We start from the raw sequence: 18,994 nt of genomic DNA, 5'->3' as shown, positions 1-18,994 counted from the left end.
ACAGAATGGGAAATAATGTCTGTGAACGTTGAGTTTCTGACATAGCAATCTAAAAACCTACAACAGACATTTCTGCAGCAGAGTGGTAATTTGGAGCATTCTCACATGCTAGTATTTAAAGGTAATGTGCATGTGTGTGATCATGAGGAGAATTTTGCATAATAATATATTCAGATAAACTATTGGGGTAAAATTATAAGCAATTGATTTTTTTCTTTATGTCTCCAAGTGGGATGTAGCTTAGAGAAACGATGAAAACAGATATGTTAAGGGGAGGACTCCTTTACACAATTAAATACTATAGGAGAATGCTAATGCCTAAACACATTTGTGTATCTCTACGTACAGAACAAATGAAGAGAATCCAGCACAAAACCGAACTTGGAGACTTCGTGAGATAATCATGTTACTCCATTGTCTGAGCTCTGAAGTGGGGATCAGAACATGGGAATGTGCTTGTAAAAGACTGTGTATTATAATTCAAGTAACTGCTTTTAAGGTTTTTTTTTTTAAATTAATTCTTTGAGAGTTTATTAGTATGCATTCTAAACATACTCACCAATCGTATCTCCTTCCCTATCTACCCTTTCCTCCCTCCCTCTAACTCTGAGACATCATCTCTTCTCTTCCTTCTCCAATAAGTCCAGTGTGTTTCCCAGCCAGCCCTGTGGTAGGGGCCCACCATGGTGTGTAGTTAGCCCATCAGAGGTCCTATGTCATGTTGTGTAGTTAGCCCATCAGAGGTCATATGCCATTGTGTGTATGCAGTTAGCCCATCAGAGGTCCTACGCTATGGTGTGTAGTTAGCCCAACAGAGGTCATATCATTAACGGAAACTTAATCTCCCTTTACCTATCAATTATCAGTAATTCCTCAACTGCTGTTGGTGTTGTGTCCACTTTCCTTCTCCTATGTTGGAATTTTGTCTGGCTGGTGCTTCGAAAGGCCTTATACATGCTGTATAGTATGACGTAGAGTTGGTGTGAGTGTGTCTTTTGCGCACCTCTCCTTCTGGCTTTGGAAATCATTGCTTCCTTGATGTTATCCACCACCTCTGACTCTTACAACTTTTCTCTTCTCTCTTTAGCAAGAATCCCTGAGCTTTGAGAGAGGGCTGAGCACTCCATAGTCTTTGTAGGGCGGGGCCTCTCTATTAATTGTCATCTACTTTAAGGAAAGGCTTCTCTGATGAGGGCTGAGAAAAGGTTCTCTCATCTGTTGATACAGAAATAAGTCATTATGGCTGTATGTCCATGTAGAAGAAGACTGCATCGGGTTCTCTCCTTGGCCTGTGGCCAGAGTTCTTGTCTCCCTTCACAGTGGCTGGTATAGGCTTCATCTCATGGAGCAACGGGCCTTTGATGCAATCAGAAAGTGGCTGGTTCTTCCTGTAACATTTGTGTCACTATGAACCAGCGAATGTACCTTGTCAGGACAGTGGTGGCTTGTGGGGTCACAGCTGGTTGTGAGATCGAGGCCTACTTTTCTGCAGTAGCATGTATAGCGCCCTCCAGCACCATGCACACGAGCCAGTACAGATGAAGCCTTCAGTGAGTACAAGCTTGCCTGCTATCTCCCAAACTCTGTGACTCCAGCACACGGTCATTTTTCATTAATTAGTTATTATTTCTTGTTGGTTTACATAAATTGTTTCATTATTTCAACAACTGGAAGTAGAAATACATGAAATTTGCCAGTCGTATAGATTGATACGGTATAGTCTGGCAAGCCCATGGTCCCTGCCTGCTATGTATAGAGCTATTATGTGCCAGGTAGGTGCAAAGGACACAGAGTTTAACAAGATAGACAAGGCGGTATCTTGAAGGTGTTTAGGTCCTTGGGCGTCTGTCTCTCCTTATCCCAGTCTTAGTGTGTCCTGAAGCTAACTCTCCATCTCTTCTGAGACACTGAACAGAGCTCTCAGCCACGCACAGCCCTAACCAAGTCCAGTATCATTCTACCCTGTGAGCAGAAGCCATTAGAGAGTGTATGTCTGTGCTTCAGTTGTCTCCCCCTTGCCCTTGGCTGGTGCTGAACCCCGCCCCCCCCATGAGCCAGCCCATCAGTAAGGCAGTCACTTCTAGAGTACCAAATGGCCGTTATCTGTAGAATTTATAAATGTGGCATGGAGGTAGAATTTGATGGGAGGCTGAACACAACTAAGATGAATTTGTTCTATTTGGCACACTGGGCCAAGCTCGTCTGCATCCTTCCCCACACATGGTAATCAGTTGCACTTTGGATAGGGAATTGCGCAGACTGGCAGCTCAGAGAGCACTATCGTGCCTAGATATAGGCTTGGTGTGATGGTGGCTCTTAATGCTGTAGTGCGGCACTCACATGTTTGTGGCTACCAGTTGATAAAAGCTTAGCACGTATAGTTGTACTAGTTTATAATACTTGATGATGATAAGTGATTATATTTACATGTTTCCTATACTGTCTTATCTCTAGTTCCCAATTTCAGGATCAAACCCAGGACCCTGTGCATGCTGGATAAGCACTCTACCACTGAGCTACATCTTCAGCCTTAGGCTCTACTTTTTATGATAACTTTTGAGTGTTCTCATATTTGTATTTTTAGCACTGGGCCTATAGCCCAGGAGTAGTGTCCTTGCCCAGCATGTCCAAGGCCCTGGGATCGAGCCCTAGCACTGAACAGAAAGAAACTCCAAACTGTAAAATCAGACAATATTATGCCAGCAGCAGCCTCATATGTTACCTGTCTCTGAGTTGTGTCAAGAGACCACAGTAATTGGCCATTCTGTGTACACTACTATGTAGACACTCTCCTCTCAGACTAATGTACACTTCTCAGAAAGTATATCCATTGTTAACGACACATGTCTATACTTCAGAGATACTTTGAGAAGAGTAAGTGAGAAGTGGTATGAAATATCATTTTACTATTTATCATCTAATTTGTGTCTCGTGTGTGTGTGGTGTGTGTGTGTGTGTGTGTGTGTGTGTGTATGTGTGTGTTTAGTTTTCTTTATGAAAGCACTATTGATCACAGTGTACGAGCTTGTATTCAGGAGATAGTTTGCTGTTCCCAAGCCGTTCTTTGGTCAAGTTCACATTCGACTAACTCACTACTGACATTTTTTTTTTTTTTTCTTTTCTTTTTTTTCAGAGCTGGGGACCGAACCCAGGGCCTTGCGCTTGCTAGGCAAGTGCTCTACCACTGAGCTAAATCCCCAACCTCTACTGACATTTTAATTTTACATTAACTCTCTAGGAATGACTGAGAGATTTGTTATAGCGTCCAGGGCACCTGTGACATGAAATAATGGTTTCCTTTCAACATGAGTAGGATGGTAAAATTGAAGGAAAAGAGGCATTTTTTTCCCCGTTTCATGTCTCCCGTGTGTAGATGCTTTGAAAGAATAGCATAGCGCCATAAATCTAGTGTCTTAATGAGAAGCCACGCTGTTGCTGTGAGGAGCAAACAGATAACCTGAAGCCAGACAGTGAGATTTACATAGCTCTCCCCTGGTGGAGCCATCTCCCTGCTTTGCAGAGAACACAATCTGTCAATAATTTGTTATGTGTGGTTATGAGAAGGCAGCCACGTTGTTTTTGGGCTCTGATTCAGAGCCTTCATCATGATCTGCAAGGTGGTTACCTGTCCTGTAGCACTCCACCAGAAGGGGAGGGAGACGCATCTCTCCCCTTCCAAGCCCGCCCTCTGCTGTGTGATAGCTGCCCCTTTGTAGCGAGTCTGCTGGGTGTTGGTTTACATAAGAACACGATATACTGCCCTAATTACACTAACACAGCTCTGAACAGATACTCTTCTGTTAGGTGTATTTGAATCCTGTAATTGCATATTTACACCCACTGACTTTAGTGAACTCTGTTACTCGGCCTTGCCCCTCTCATTGGGAAGAACTGCAGTGTTAGGATTTGTATGCTGCACAAGGCAGGCTGTCGCTTACAGCGACCTTACGCAAACACAGATGGACATGGTCCTTACTGCTGTAAGGCAGAAATCTGTTTCTGTTTCCTGATAATACGGAGTGAAGTGAGCAGACAAATTAAAATAGGGATAGTCTCTGGAGAATGTGGACAGAAGCAAGACATGGGTAAAACGAAGACAGGATGATTGTTACCAGCAGAGCCTGAGTATGCTTACTTTTGGGGAATGTTTGTAAGTCACTATTGCTTTATTCTAATCATCTCCATTTGTGTGCTCTCAGGGAAGAGCTGGCAGGGCAGTGGGCTGTGGTTCCTACTCAGCCCACAGTCACAAGGTCAACAGCACACCACTCTGGGGCATGTCCGACCATGTGCCGACATTTGGTAAGGTGGGCCTATTAAGTGTGCTTTTCATTTTCAGCCATTTAAGTTTATGATAAGTTTATTGAAACAACCTACATAGGTGTCTGTGCTCAGAATCTTAGGAATGAAGAGTGCGTCCGTCATGCACCAGAGGACTGTTGCCCACACCTTCGTGTGGATGGAGTCAGAGGCTCGGCGTGAACTGTCGGGTTGGCATTTATGAATGAGGGACCAAGGATGGCTGTCAGACCTGAGCTGGGGCACCCTAATGTTGCTAAATTAGAAGCTCATCTGGACAGTAAAGCAATATAAACCACTGTTCTTGAGGAGCTACTAGAACAGAGAGAATGAGGCCCAGCGTCAAACACAGTGACTTACAGCCAAAGAATAAGTGGAGTCATTGGATGCAAAGTTAAGGAAAGAAAGCCTGGGATCCCAGTAGCCCTGATGTTTGCTGGACGACTTATGAGCCTTAGGGGAGAATGAGCGGCAACTCTGCCACAGCGATGGGCCCTGTGCTTGCTTAGTGCAGATGGGGCCTAGACCTGCTCTGTTCACCAAGCCTTTGAGTTTATTGCCCATCGGCACAATTATTTTTAAACTAAAAACCCCATTTTATTATTATTATCTATGAAATACTTTTAGTGTTATGCTTAGTAATTTCACATGAAGATTTGCTCAAGAACCCTTTACCTCAGCTTCCTGGAATAAGCTTTTTATTTGAAGAAGCTTGGAAATAAAGTGTAACCTTTCGTAGGCATTTTATCCTGACTGTTAGATTCAGAACTCTGAAGATTTTGCCCTTTGGAGATGACTGGTTAAGTGTCCTCCGTGGCTTCTCAGGACTTAGCAAGTATTGCCCAGGTGCCATGGAGGAACACTTGTCGGGCTCTGTGACCCACTTACACCTTCTGATAACTTTGTTTTGAAAGCTTGTGAGCTTACTGAGTAGTGAAAGCAGGGCATAGTGTAAGATTCTCCTCTGGTTACAGAAAGACTTTGATGGTCTGCCATTTGTCACGGTCTGATATTCATTTCAGAAACTTGGTTGCTGTTCTCATAGTTCTCGCCCAAGTTATTACTTTATGTGAGACATTTAATTTACATTCCTTCTCTATAAAGTTAGGCTTTACCTAATACTGTGTCATTGAATATTCCTCTAATCAAACATATTATCAAAGGTACATTTTATCTTTGCTTGACCAGTGGGTTATGGGCATCACCTAATAAAGGAATTAGAAAAGCACCAACCATCACACACTAGAAATATTTAATGGGAGCATTGATGAGATGACCCACTTTCAAATACTGTAGTAGACCAAGGGGTCCTTGCATGTGCAGTGAGTCCATTTTCTTGCACACTGGTGTAGAGCTGGATAGCCCAGAAGCAACTGTTCACCTCAGTACAGGGTACAGGATACGAGATACACCCGGGTGAGTATAGTGGAAATCATATACACGGTGAAGAGAAACATCCTAAGGAAGTATAGGTATGCACAGGCAAATGCCCAGGAGCTGTGGAAGAGACTGCCTTTAGCTTTGACCTCCAAGATGAGGTATCAAAGAAAGAGAGAAGTTACAGCCTAAAGTAATGTCATTGGAACCTACAGTTCTTAAATATTTTATCATTGAGTAAATGTAGTGCCTTAGTTAGGGTTTTACTGCTGTGAACAGACACCATGACATCTCTTTTAAGGACAACATTTGATTGGGGCTGGCTTACAGGTTCAGAGGTTCTGTCCACTGTCATCAAGGCAGGAGCATGGCAGCATCCAGGCAGGCATAGTGCAGGAGGAGCTGAGAGTTTTACATCTTCATCAAGACTGGGTTCTAGACAGCTAGGGTGATGGTCTTAAAGCCCATGAATAAAGCCCATGCCTACAGTGACACATCTACTCTAGTAAGCCCACATCTCCAAATAGTGCCACTCCTTTGGCCAGGCATATTCAAACCATGACATATGCAGTATTATAGAAAGAACTTGGGTATTGAAATCAAACTTTGCTTTTCACGTCTGCTAATTATTTAGTGTTTGTGTTGTGTTCCCTTGCTTCTCCTCTTTGAACCGCCGTGTCCCTTTTGTGTACCACCATAGGGAGACTGATTATCTGAACTATTTTTTTAAAAGCACCCAGCAGCATGCCGGGTGGTGCCTAAGTGCCTCTCAATGAATTTTAAGTCCCCTCTTTCCTCATTCACTGAAAGTCCCTTGCATCCCGTTAGTGTTTTTATGAACACAGAGGCAGTTGCAGAGGGAAATACAGAGGACAGCATTAATTATTTGAAGAGGCATTTCCTATGTAGAGCAAGTCAGGATGTAGGACTGAAGTACAGCTCAGGAGGAGGGCAGAGAGGTTAAACAGGTTCCCACCCAGTACAGTCTCCGAAATCAAACTCAGGAGGGCAGATGGAGGATTCTTTTTTGCAACAGATTAATCTTGTCATCGTTCATAGGCAACTGGCTCTCCATAGCGTTGCACTCTCACATCTTTAAACTCAGTGAACCTCAGGTTGAAGTATTCAGAACAAAATCTTTTCATTGCTGTCATTCCCAACGACAGTGTAACAACTATTCCATCATTTAGAGTGTGTTACTTGTTAAAATAATCTGGTGATCATTTAAAGTAGGTAGAGGCTGTAATAAGTTGGATACAGATATTGCACACAGTTTGTAAGCTGTTGGACACTGGCTTATAGATTCTCACATCCGTGGGATTGCTGGGAAGAGTCCCATTAGATGCCAGAGGCTGGGGGTTGATTATAACCTTAGTGTCTCCTCCCTGAGAAAGTTTGTATTGTTGTTTTTCAAGAAGTTGGTCCTGTGTGTGTGTGTGTGTGTGTGTGTGTGTGTGTGTGTGTGTATTTGTGTGTATTGTGTCATAAAAACCCAAGAGTTACACAGATTTTGGAGGCCAGCTCTGGCAGTGTGTTCCTTATCCGAGGAAGAGATGTGTGGATGGCAAGCAGTGGAAAGCAGGCACATACTTGCACACACTTGGTGGAGGAAGCAGCGTTCCAACAACTTTCTTTTTTCTCTTAGTCCTTACATACTTTAATGAAATGGGGGGGGGGACACCTACATTACAATCACTTCTTAATCCTGAGTTTCAGTGACATGTAATGGCTACAAGTTTCACATTTTTAAAAACAAGTTAGTCTCAACCCCGCATCTGATCAGTCAGCTTCTCGTGCCTTCTCTCTGTGATGCTTCTGTGTCCTAAAGTAGCAGCTTTTCTATTACAGATTAGCAGAATCCGAGGAAGCCAAATGGTTTTTTAGGAGCCAGTTTCTCTTGTACTGGGAGGTTTGTGGTTACAAGAAAGGAGATAGACACGTTATTCTAACGTCACAAATTTCTTATTCACCCAACACAGTCTACCGTCTGTGTATCGTTATATCGTTTCATAGTAAAGCGCATATATGGTCAACTAGAGCACTGTAGGTCAGAGATCTTCGACTTTTCTTGAGACAACAGAAAAAGAAGGATCTATTCATGTTCAGTCTGCTGGCTGCACGACACTAAGTCCTCAAGGCACACCACACCTCGCCAGCAAATTTATATAAACAGCTAGGAAAATCAGATTCTACAGTGGGCACAGGAGCTCAGTCTTAACTGTGGACCTCGATACCCAGTTACTATCTTTGGTCCTTAGCCTGTCCCCTGTGGGTGAAACTCAGGAGCCTTGCAGCCATGCTCGCCCTGTTCTTGTTCTCGGGCCTTAGCAGGCCTTTACTAGGTAACTAAGGACCTGCTTCTCATCATTGTGTTCCGCCCAGGATGCCTGCCTCAGCGCAGCTGGCAAAGCACCCTGACCTGATTTAATTAATTGTTAATAAACAGCACCTTGACCCCATCCTTTTAACTAAAGATACTTTTAAATTTTTCTTAGAAATCTTCGACTAAATCATTAATCTATCTCAGTGGCATTGGCTTTGAGAAATCACTACTGCCGCTATGCATTGTGGTTGCTTTGCCCAGTGGGGAAGTAGAAACCTCCCAAGGATATTCATGCAAGGCAAACCCAGGGTGACCAGAACAACAAGGACTAGTAGTACCAGGGGTCCTCAGGAAACAGGACCCTGTCCGAGGTACACTCTCCCTCTCTGAGGTACACTTATCATGGCTTTGCTGTACACCAAGTTGTTTTCCTCAGGCTCCAATACTGACCACAGATCCTCTCACTGAATGACGACCGCCAATAGAGTATGTATGTCCTCGAACCCCGAATCACTTCGTTCTTTGATCCTAGCAGGTATTGCTGATGCCTTTACTACTGTATCAACTAATATGGTCTCTCTTTCTCTCTCTGCTCTCAGTTTGATAAAGGTTACTCTTACAATATCCGACATAGCTTTGGAAAGGAAGGCAAGAGGACAGACTATACGCCATTCAGTTGCATGAAGATTATCCTGACCAACCCACCAAGCCAGGGGGATTACCATGGTAAGCACCTGTGCTGGGTGCTGGGGAGTGGCCCTTTGCATGAGTGAAGGACCACTCATGTTGCTGTGTGATTGGCTGCTGCTGGTGTAGGTTTCAGTTACCTTTCATCCTCTGGTCTTGTCTGTGTTCTGCAAGGAACTTGGGATAGAGGTGTTTTAAAGTTGTGTGAGGTTGGGAAGCCCTGGTTTCAGAATAGCACATTTTGTTGATGTTCAAAAGGCCTTGTTGGTCTTACTACTGTCATTTGATTGACAGATTAAGTAAGCAGTTTAACAAGTCCCAGGGTCAGTTTGCCTGAGCTGTACATACACTTTTTTTTTTTTTTGTTCAACAACATATTTTCTAAAATAATTCAACCAGCACATCTTTAGAAGCTTCCCATTTTGTCTGGTATGTCAGAGAATGATTAGTAGTTTATATTAGTAACCTTTCAGATTGCCAAAGCTTGCTGTAACCAGGTATCAGTATTTTGTTTTGTTTTACAGTCTTAAATGAAACCACCATTAAAAGAACAAACCTTTAAGCTGTTAAAAATTGGGCAATATTTTTAGGAACACTCTTTCTCTCTCTCTCCCTCTCTTTCTCAGTGAATAATATTACAATATAACCTGAATATATCGCAGGTTAATTTTGTCACCTATTAAAGAACATCTTGACTGCTTCCATTCTGTATATATGAATCAAGTTGCTATAAATATATGTGGCACGGGATGTAGTCTGTTTTCGAGTAGGGTCCATGACTGCGGCTTGGAATGTTTGTTCTGTTTCTTCTGGATGGAATACTTTGTAGATATGTTATGTGCATTTGAGTATAATGCAGTTTAATCTGGAACTTCATTGTTGGTTTTGGGGTTAGGTGATCTATTTAGAGATGACAGTGGGGAAATCAGAATTATTTTATTTTAGCCTATATGACCTTTTATGTTTGTCAATGTTTCTTTTTAAGAAATTGGGAGCCTTAACATTTGGTGCACATATATTTACAATTGTATCTTTTCTATGAGTTGTTCCTTTTGTTAATATACAATGACCTCATTTATCTCTTCTGATCACTTCTGGCCTTGATGTCTACTTTTTCAGACAACAGAATAGCTGGGTCAGCTTGTTTTCCATCTCTGTTTTCCTAACAGTTGTTGTCCATCCCGGGTGTCACAGTATGTATACTAGTAAGAGGTGCATCTCAGAGGCAGCAGGCAGGGAACCAATTCCAAATTTCTATAGTGTTTTTAATCTGTAATCTTAAACCTGCTTGGGATTTGTGTCTGTGCTGACTCTACCATCTGTTCTTGTGTGCTGTCCTTCTCTAGCACATGAATCACAGTGTTCTAAGCCTGGTCTCTTCATCCCAGCATCCCTGCCCCCTGGGCATCTTCACACTGAGCCCCTCCAGAGCTTTGCAGGCGTTCTCTCCTTGAATGAGAGAGGCTGGCTGGGTACCTCTCTACCCCAAGGATGTCAGGTGGCAATAGACAGGGCAAGGGCTCTGTTCAGGCAGTTTCTTCTGGGAAAGTGTTCTAGTGTAACTACCTTCCCCTTCCCTTTATACAAGCCTGGTTTACTTATTTATGTGATAAGCACTGTGAGGTGATGGTAGACTTTCTGGATGTAAGACTCAGAGAAGTATTAAAGCTATCCTAATGTCCTTTGAGCCATTCGGAGCTGTGTTTATGCTGAGACTTTAGTCACTCTCAGTGGGCTCTGCTCAGTGGCACTGGCTGTGATGTTTTTTCTTTAATCAGTTGGGAATCTCTGCATTTACAGGCTTCTCTGATATGCCCTGAGACTCTATTTCTTTGTTGTTGGATATTTTTTTTTCAGGTAAAATAGGGTATTTTTGTCTTATTAAGGATGGAGAAGAGACATCTGACCTCATTATCTGTTCAACCAGAAGCTGGACATGTGTCCTTCTTTGTTTTCTTATTTATAAAATTATCAGTCACCTATATTGATTTGACTTCATCACCTGATACTGTCTAGAATAGTTGACCAAGCAGTTATGACTCTGTGTAGGTCTAACTTATTCCGGCCTGTTGTCTCTGACAACTTATCGCTCTGGGCTTTTAACACTAATGTTAGTATGGGTACATTCACCCATCTTTTATTGTCTTGTTTGTTCACCCTGAAGACCATTCTCTCTGAAGTGAAGAGTAGGAACAGAGAATGTGTTTATGCCATCTGTTAAAATGACACCAGCTTGGCCAAGTACTGGCTTACTTCTCTGAGTTCTTCTGAGTCAGCCTATCAGGAAAAGAACCTTCTTCAAGTTTTCTGCAGTTTTGTCCTGGCTTTGTCCTTCAGGCCTCTTGTGCAGGTCTGTTCACTATGTCCAGTATAATTTGGATGGTTCCAGTCAGTGTCTGTCTGTCTGTCTGTCTGTCTGTCTGTCTGTCTGTCTGTCTGTCTGTCTCTTATGCACCTTAATTCTTCTGGAAATAACCAATAATTACAAACACATCATCACTTCTTTCTCCTTGAGGTTTTCTCCTATTTTTATTGCTGTATCTTTGAAGAATAAAGACGATAGCTTGGATGTTTTCCTTGCCAACTTTCTTTAGTGTGCGTCAGGAACATGTAGGAGTTTGTTTTCATAGGAAATTTGTGAGGTGATTTTTTTTATTACCCAAAAGGAGAACATGAAGCTAAGAGAACATCTGTCTGTGTCTGTGGTCAGTTGGTATTGTAAACCTAGATGCTACAAAGCTAGGTTCTTTTAAAAAATGCAATATGATATTTGTATTCTTTGAGAATTTCGTATATGTAGTCACACTCTTTGATCACATTCATCCCCACCCTTACCCCCCATCTCCTCCCAGACCCACCCCTCCTCACCTCACTATTTCATCTCTCTGGTTTTATTTTAAATACTCACCGTGTTCCATTTGTACAGCTCGTCCAGTCAGCCTTGTGTGGAGCCACCCACGGACACCTGGTTGACCTACCAGGAATGCCAGAGTCTTTACTATGTCATGTGTTTTCTCAGAATGGTTCCTTGTATTTCTCTAAGTCTGAATAAAGGATGTGCTATACATTTTGCAGTTTTCATAGTTTTCGAGGTCTATAGGAGGCTTTATTTATACTTAAGCTGTTTGATAAATGAATTTTTTGGCTTCCTGGCCCTTTCCCATTACATTTTAATCCCCTGATTTCCACTAATTTCATATAAATGTGCCATAACTCCCAGTTGGCTTGGCCATGTATTACTCTGTGTTTAAACAGTGTCTGTTTTGTCTTGTGTAAATTTCCAGTCGTCTATTCTTTAATTTGCTCATGAGATACAGTGATGATGAAAATACAGGATGTGTAGTGTTTCTCTCCAACAGATCCTGATTGTCTGTGTTTTTCACTGCTCTGATTCTTCATAGCTTATGTGTCTTCTGTTCTTTACAAGATAGGTGTAGAATTTATGTCTGAATTTGATGATATATTTATGTTCCTCTAAGTTTGGGTATTTTATTTCTATTATCTATAACTCCCCCCCACATCTTTATGCAAAATTTTCAGGCTATAATATGAGAGTATGCAAATTTTAGGTAAACTGTTATGGCTACTTGGTGATTTTCTGTTCTGGTAAGAGAGCTGCAAGATAAAACTGTTTCCCTCTTCCTAGTGAACGGCCCTGTGATCCTGAGAGTGCCTCACTGTTTTATGTAACTCTTGAGCCTGTAGCATCCTGACAACACAGCAGCTAAATCCTTGTTTAGAGAGAGGAAAGCAGTTGCACCTACAGGCAATTGACTCTTTATTAATAAGCTGTTAGACAGTTAAGGGCCCTTCGGCAGCCACTCGAGCGTGGCACTGTGCTGAATCCTGGTAAATAACCCTGTTGTTCTGCTGGCTTGTGTTTTGTTGCCAGGGTGCCCATTCCGTCACAGTGATGCAGAGCTGCTGAAGCAGAAGATGCAGACCTACAAGATCCCTGCCTCGGGGATCAGCCAGGTAGGTCCATTTCTCCTCGGGAACCTCAGTGACTCGGCAGCTCCTGCTCTATCCGGTCAGGCTTGCTTACAGGAGTGATGCTGTGCACTGCATCAGGACTCACGCCAGATGGGCGAGCTGAGCCGGGTTCCCATTCCTCGGAAATCTTCCGTCTGCTATGCTACAGTTTTGTTTCTCCAGGGAGAAAGGACCACAGCAATCTCGCCCTATAACTTGTTTTCCTCTATCTGTTGAAGGCCTCATTTAAGAGCATAAGTGTTTAATGTCTTGAGGTTTATTGATGATGCTGAAAATCCATGACAGTCTTCCATTCTGGAAGGTTGTTTCCGAGGAAATGATAAGACGCTGTGCAGTGCATGGGTGTTCTTGTAGGCATTAGTGGTGCTTGGTTTAATGTCTGATGGCAGCTGATTGTTTTAAAAATACTTTGTTTTGTTAAGAATTTACAAAGTAAATTGCATAAACTATAAACAGAATAATTAAGAAGTTACATCTTTTAGTAAGTCTGTCTTTTAAAAAGAACTTTGATGCTGTTAGGACCATTGTCTACCGTGCAGCCCGGACCTGCTTTGGATTCTGCGAGAGCTGAAGGAGCCTCTCCTTCCTGGTCCTAGAAAAGGCTGGGACATCAAAGTCATGGTCCATTCTTAGACAGTTATTTTTTTATTTGAAAAAAAAAATACTTAGGACTGTACTACTGTCCTAAGTTTAGATTGAGCCTGGTTAACTCAGCTTGCTTGTTCAGTTCTGAGGTACTTATTGTAGGCAAGGAGAAAGTCTACAGGCTGTCTGGAGTCTAGGAAGGACTTTCTGAAAGAGCTGATCAAGGAGTCAGGGATCAGAAGCAAGATTTCATGAATAAAAGATTGGCATTCAAGCTAGTGATGATGACAGAACCACTAAGGGGTGGGGGGAGCCCCAGCTATTCTTTCTTGTTGTACTTGTTGCAGTAGCTGACCTGCCTTCTGAGTTCCTCTGAGGTGAGAAACTGTTTAGTACCTCGTCATAAAGCAGTTGGAGGTTTAGTAGAGTAGCTTTGTTCTATCTCCACAGGAACTGTGAGGCTCTAACTTCCAGGCTGCTAGTTGAAGTCACAGGAATAAAAAACACTTTGAAAAGCGATGTTAGCATTTTATTTCTAAGTTGTGAAATGTTTCCTATGGAAGCTCTCTAAGGAAAAGGGGGATAAGGGCATGAGTAAGGAGGAAAGGGAATAAGGTGCTAAGGGAAAAAGGGATAAGGAGAATGTTCTCCTCTCCTGTCCTCAGCACTTAAACATCTTTCAGGACACATGACTACAGGGTAAAACGTTCATCACAGGTTTACACACAAATTCAAATCATAAATCGAATAAGAAGTTTACACAGAATGTTTACATGCATATCTATCAGGACTAATTATCTGTTTAAACATCTGCCATCTGTCCCAAGCTCAACGTGTTCATGGAGAGTTAAAGACCATAAGTTTTGTGACCATGGTGTTAGTGAAGGTTTGTATAGATAAACCCAGTCAGTATTTTATCTTCTGTCCTTGCACATACAGTAAATTGTTAGTTCCCTTTTTATGACCTTTGGTTAATGGTTCTACAGTCTCTTGGGATGTGCTCTGAGTAGTAGATGCCTGCTACCTCAGAAGCAGTTAACTCATGATACGTGGAGACTGGCAGAGTTCTCATTGCAGTTTTGATTATCAGAGAGAACCTAATAGCAGTCCCTTATGAAAGAGATTAATAATTACTAATATAACTTTAGGAGTTCTTATAGCATCATCATTTAGGATTAAGAATCACCTATTTGTCTATATAGCATCACTACAAGACAGTACATCTTCCTTGTTCAGCAGAGATCAGTTCAAAAGGGTGGACTAATATCTAGTGATTGTTATATATGTTTAATAATGACAGCAAAAGCATATTAATAGCAGGAATCTTTCCTAATGAATTTTTCCTGGGCCTTGCCTACTGGGGGAAATTTGCTGTAGATTTTAATTCAAGGTGACCCATCTCAGGAAGATCACCTGCTAGTTTTTAGCTTTTCCTGTGTTGTCTCCTGACACAGTACATAAGCAAATATGGGCATCTCAGAAGAACTAGTTAGTTTAGGAGTTGAGTTTTCGGTGTAAGGAAATTAGAACAGCAGAGAAAGTGGTTTTATATCTAATTAGAGAAGCTAAGACAACAGTTTCCAGGTATAATTGTAAGATTTGAAAGACTATTAGAAAGCGAGGAGTCCTGGATGTGACAATTCCTGATAACGTAGTAAGCTTCAGGTGGTGCCTGATGCTGAAGTCAGCTCTTCTGAGGCTGGGGAAAGCCAGGACAGGATTCTGGCTACTGCTGTCAGGCTAAGAGGGAGTGGGACTAATAAAGTCAGAATAGAAATAGGAGCAGAGGGAATGTATTTCTCAGGGTTCTGTAAAGTAACAGAACTTACAGAATGAATCTCTCTATATATAGGAGGGAGATTTATTACAATCAACTTACAGGCTATGGTATAGCTAATCCAACAGTGGCTGGCTATGAACAGAAGTTCTAAGAATTCAGTAGTTTTTCTGTCCATGAGACTAGATGTCTCAGCTGGTTTTCAGTAGAGACTGGAATCCTGAAGGACTAGGCCAATAAAGTAATGGACTTGCTAGCTAGGTGAGAGCAAGCAGGCCCAGAACACGAGCCTCCTTCTGCCTTATATAGACTTCCAGCAGAAGGTGTGGTCCAGATTAGTGGTGGGCTTCCCAGCTCAGAAGATCTGGATTAAAGGTGTGTCTTCTCAGTAGTCTAGCATGGCTGTCCTCTGAGAGCAGCCACTGAACAGCTGACTCAGACAGTTGCTGACACCCACAGCCAAACAGTGGATAAAGCTTGGGGACCCTTATGGAAGAACTGGAGGAAGGATTGCAGCACCTGAGGGGATAGGAACTCCACAGGAAGACCAACAGAGTCAACTAACCCAGGCCTTCCTGCACATATGTAGCAGATGTGCAGCTTGGTGTTCATATGGGTTCAGAACAACTGTAGCAGGGGCTATCCCAAAAGCTGTTGCCTCTACATGGGACATGTTCTTCCAGGTGGCTGACTGCCTTGTCTTGTCTGGCCTCAGTAGAAGGATGCACCCAGCCTCAAAGAGACTTGCTATGCCATGGTGGAGAGAGAAGAATTGCGGGAGGGGGTGTTGGGAGGGGGGCAGTGAGCAGTTCTTAAAGTTAAAAAAAAAAAAGGTGTGTAGGTATGTCTTCCTATCTCAAAGAACTGGATTAGAAAATCTTCCTATTTCAAATTAAGCAAAAATTCCTCACAGGGTTTTAGTTAATTGTAGATGTAGTCAAGTTGACAACCAAGAACAGCCACCACAGGGAGGACCTGTGTTCATAGCCTGGTATGGCAGGTGGTACTCTGTGTACTTCAGTTGTAGTATTAATGACTTATTGGGGTGGGCTAACTAGCTGTTGAATTGATTTCTCCAATTTGGGGTGTCTCAAAAGGCAGTGTGTCAGTAAAGCAGCTCTTGAAAGGCTTGGGTGTATTTACTCATTTCTCTGGTGTGACTGTCACTCATCGAGCCAACAGTGTTATGGTGCTGTGTGGAGCTGGGCAGAGCTTGCTCTCAAGCCGTTGGAGTCAGCTCTTGTGTACCATTGGCTATGGGTGTTGAACACGCTTCCTAAACATTTGTATAGAAAAGCACTGTAAAGTAGCTTAGTCATATTTTAGGTTAATTGCTGCTAGAAATGATACTATTTGTGGCATATTTGTGGCATAATTTTGTCCATTTCATTTGAGTTTTTATGTGTGGCTGTAGAAAATGTAAAATCCCAGCCATGCCTTGAGCTATACCATGTTGGAGAGCCCTGGTCTCCATGGTGATCTCTGAGCTTTGAGCACTCCAGACTTTTCATTATCAGAGCGACATTGTACCTTACTTAGTATTTGTTTCTGCACACACTTGCGTTTGGCTTTCTACAACTGACAGATTTACAAATAAACTCATTTGCATGTTCGTTGGTAGAAGTCACACTATTTATGATTGTCTTTAATTTCTTTTTCATTGTAGTGTTTTTCAATAGAGAAGGAATATTTGTTTTGGAATTTTGATTTAGCATAACCATTAATTATCTCTAAAGTGGATCTGATTAGTGCTTCCAAGAAATTTAAGGAGTGACGTCAAAGCCATCGAGTGTGGAACAGTGTGTTCTTTGTGTTTTGGGGGAGGCTAGTGAACCTGTTTTTCACAGTCCAAACACTTTCAGGCAGTTACTGACCCTGTTAATTCTAAGCTGATAATTGACTTTTAATGAAGAAGTCCTTTTAAATGGACAGTTTAAAAGGCTTCAAAATAACTGTGGCAGGGTTTCATGGCAGAGCTGAGACGTGCCCCAGTAAAATCTCACGGCTCCTTGTTTATGGGCGTATAAATCGGAACTGTGGAGGGAACACCGTTGCTACGTTGTCAGATAAGGAGCTCCCAGCAGTGGGTGATGGTGTCCAGTCTCCAACACCGAGGGCAGTGTCTGACTGGACAGCAGCACTGGGCACTCCTTAGTCGGAGTCTAAGTTTCATTTGTCTCTTCCATCAGGAGTCACAGAGCTGCAGTAGAGGAGATACCCGGGATTACGTTTTTTGGTTTTGTGACAAAATCATCAAATATTTAATTTGATTTTTAAAATACATTTTTCTTTTTAGAGGCCACAGATGTTATTTAATTTTTTAAAAACATTATTCAAGATAAATAATTCAAGGAAAAGTCACACATGAAGTTGAATAACATTTGCCTTTGTTGATGAAAGCATGTGACTTCTTTTTAAAATAGTTATATATTTAACTATTCTGTGGATACTTTCTGTCAGGAACTTTGATACAATAGTATTTATAGATACCGATTCAGATAGGTACAGATAGAGTGGTGTTTGGTACTGTCACATAAATCCAAGTCTACTGTAGCCGTAAAGCTGCTTTTCTTAGTTGTTCTTGTGACCATTTTTACAGAGTATTCTGTTTACAGAGTATTCTGTCAAAAGCCCCATCCGTTTTGGAGAAACAGGCTTTAATAGAAAGTTACCTAACTGTATTCCTAAGGCAAATACTTGAGACTCTTAATCTTCTCTGCTCTCACCCACTTTAGATCTATGATGTTTACCATCAGTTTTACAATGCTGTTCCTGTTAGATAATCCTGTCTGTCTGAAGTGTCTGTATGTCACACGTAATACATATATGCATGCATATAATGCATATGCACCTTTTAACCCCTTCATCCTTGGAAAGCTCTTAAGTGGCCGGCTTTAAGTGTGGCCTCTCTTTCTATTATACGAGCATATCCATTAGATACAATTCATCTTTTAACCATGAAATCCGTGTCAGTGTCTTTCACATGCCTGTAACGCTCATGGGTAACAGTTCTGAACTGCCAGCTTTTTCCTCAGGACAAACGGGAAAGCGTCCAAACCAGAGCAGAAATTGGTGGGTCCGCGCTGGGGCTGCGGGTCACACTCCCACCTGCCTTACCTCTAAGCAGTCAGGTCACCCGTGTCCTCAGTCATCCTTCCTCCAGCTCCTAGCTCATTAAGTTGTTGATGTTTCCAAAACACAGCACACTGACATCAGTGCACTGAGAAATTCAGTTCTTGAGACAACAGTTTAAATGGCTTTGTAAGAATTTTTTGGTACCTGTTTTGCTGTAATAAAGATTGAGAAATTCTCTGATAAAAATCAGTGAATGGAGGCATCAGAGATCCCAAAGAGAGCCGAAGGGAGTCTGTCACGTGGAGGGTGGTGTTCAAATCACTGAGCTGGACTTTCCCCTGTGGCAGGAAATGAGGACAGAGACAAAACCACATTCATCCAGTGCTGACGAACAGCCATTTGGCTGGCACAGTGGCTCAGCAGGCAGAGATACTTGTCACACGTGCGTGCTGACCTGAGCTTCGTTCCAGAATCCATATGAAATGTGGAAGGAGAGACCCAGCTCCACAGTCAGCTGTCCTCTGACGGCCACATAGACAGTGTGAAGCATACGCCCTTTCCCCACACACTTACTTCCAAACCCTTAATAGTAACATGGAGGTGACGCTATCCCAGTTGCTGTTGAAGACACGAGCAATATCGTGAGAGGTGACACTACTGAGACCTCCCCTATGGAGCTAATGTCATGGTGGGTGCTGGAATACAGGAGAGGGGCTGGCTTTTAGGAGTAACTCTGGTGACAGTGTGGGTCTGTCGTAAGGGAAAATCAAGAAGCCTGATTGTCAGAGAAAATGATGGGGGCCGAGCAGTGGAGAGCAAAAGGGAGGTCGTAAAGACACCTCAAAGTAAAATCGACTCCAAACTGCAACAAATGAGAC

At 42.4% G+C, this 18,994-nt stretch overlaps 1 protein-coding gene across 2 annotated transcripts in view; it reads left to right on the top strand.

Moving 5' to 3' along the window:
* Positions 1-18,994, top strand: part of Prim2 (DNA primase subunit 2) — a 198,658-nt gene that overhangs the window by 162,462 nt on the left and 17,202 nt on the right. For both annotated transcript variants that reach the window (XM_032900882.1, XM_032900883.1), the window contains exons 11-12: positions 8,599-8,725; positions 12,579-12,661. In XM_032900882.1, the coding sequence (XP_032756773.1) occupies positions 8,599-8,725; positions 12,579-12,661 (210 nt within the window). The remainder of the gene's footprint in view (positions 1-8,598; positions 8,726-12,578; positions 12,662-18,994) is intronic.

This window comes from Rattus rattus, chromosome 4, assembly GCF_011064425.1.
Source record: "Rattus rattus isolate New Zealand chromosome 4, Rrattus_CSIRO_v1, whole genome shotgun sequence".
Classification (NCBI taxonomy): domain Eukaryota; kingdom Metazoa; phylum Chordata; class Mammalia; order Rodentia; family Muridae; genus Rattus; species Rattus rattus.
This window is presented reverse-complemented; position numbering and strand designations above follow the sequence as displayed.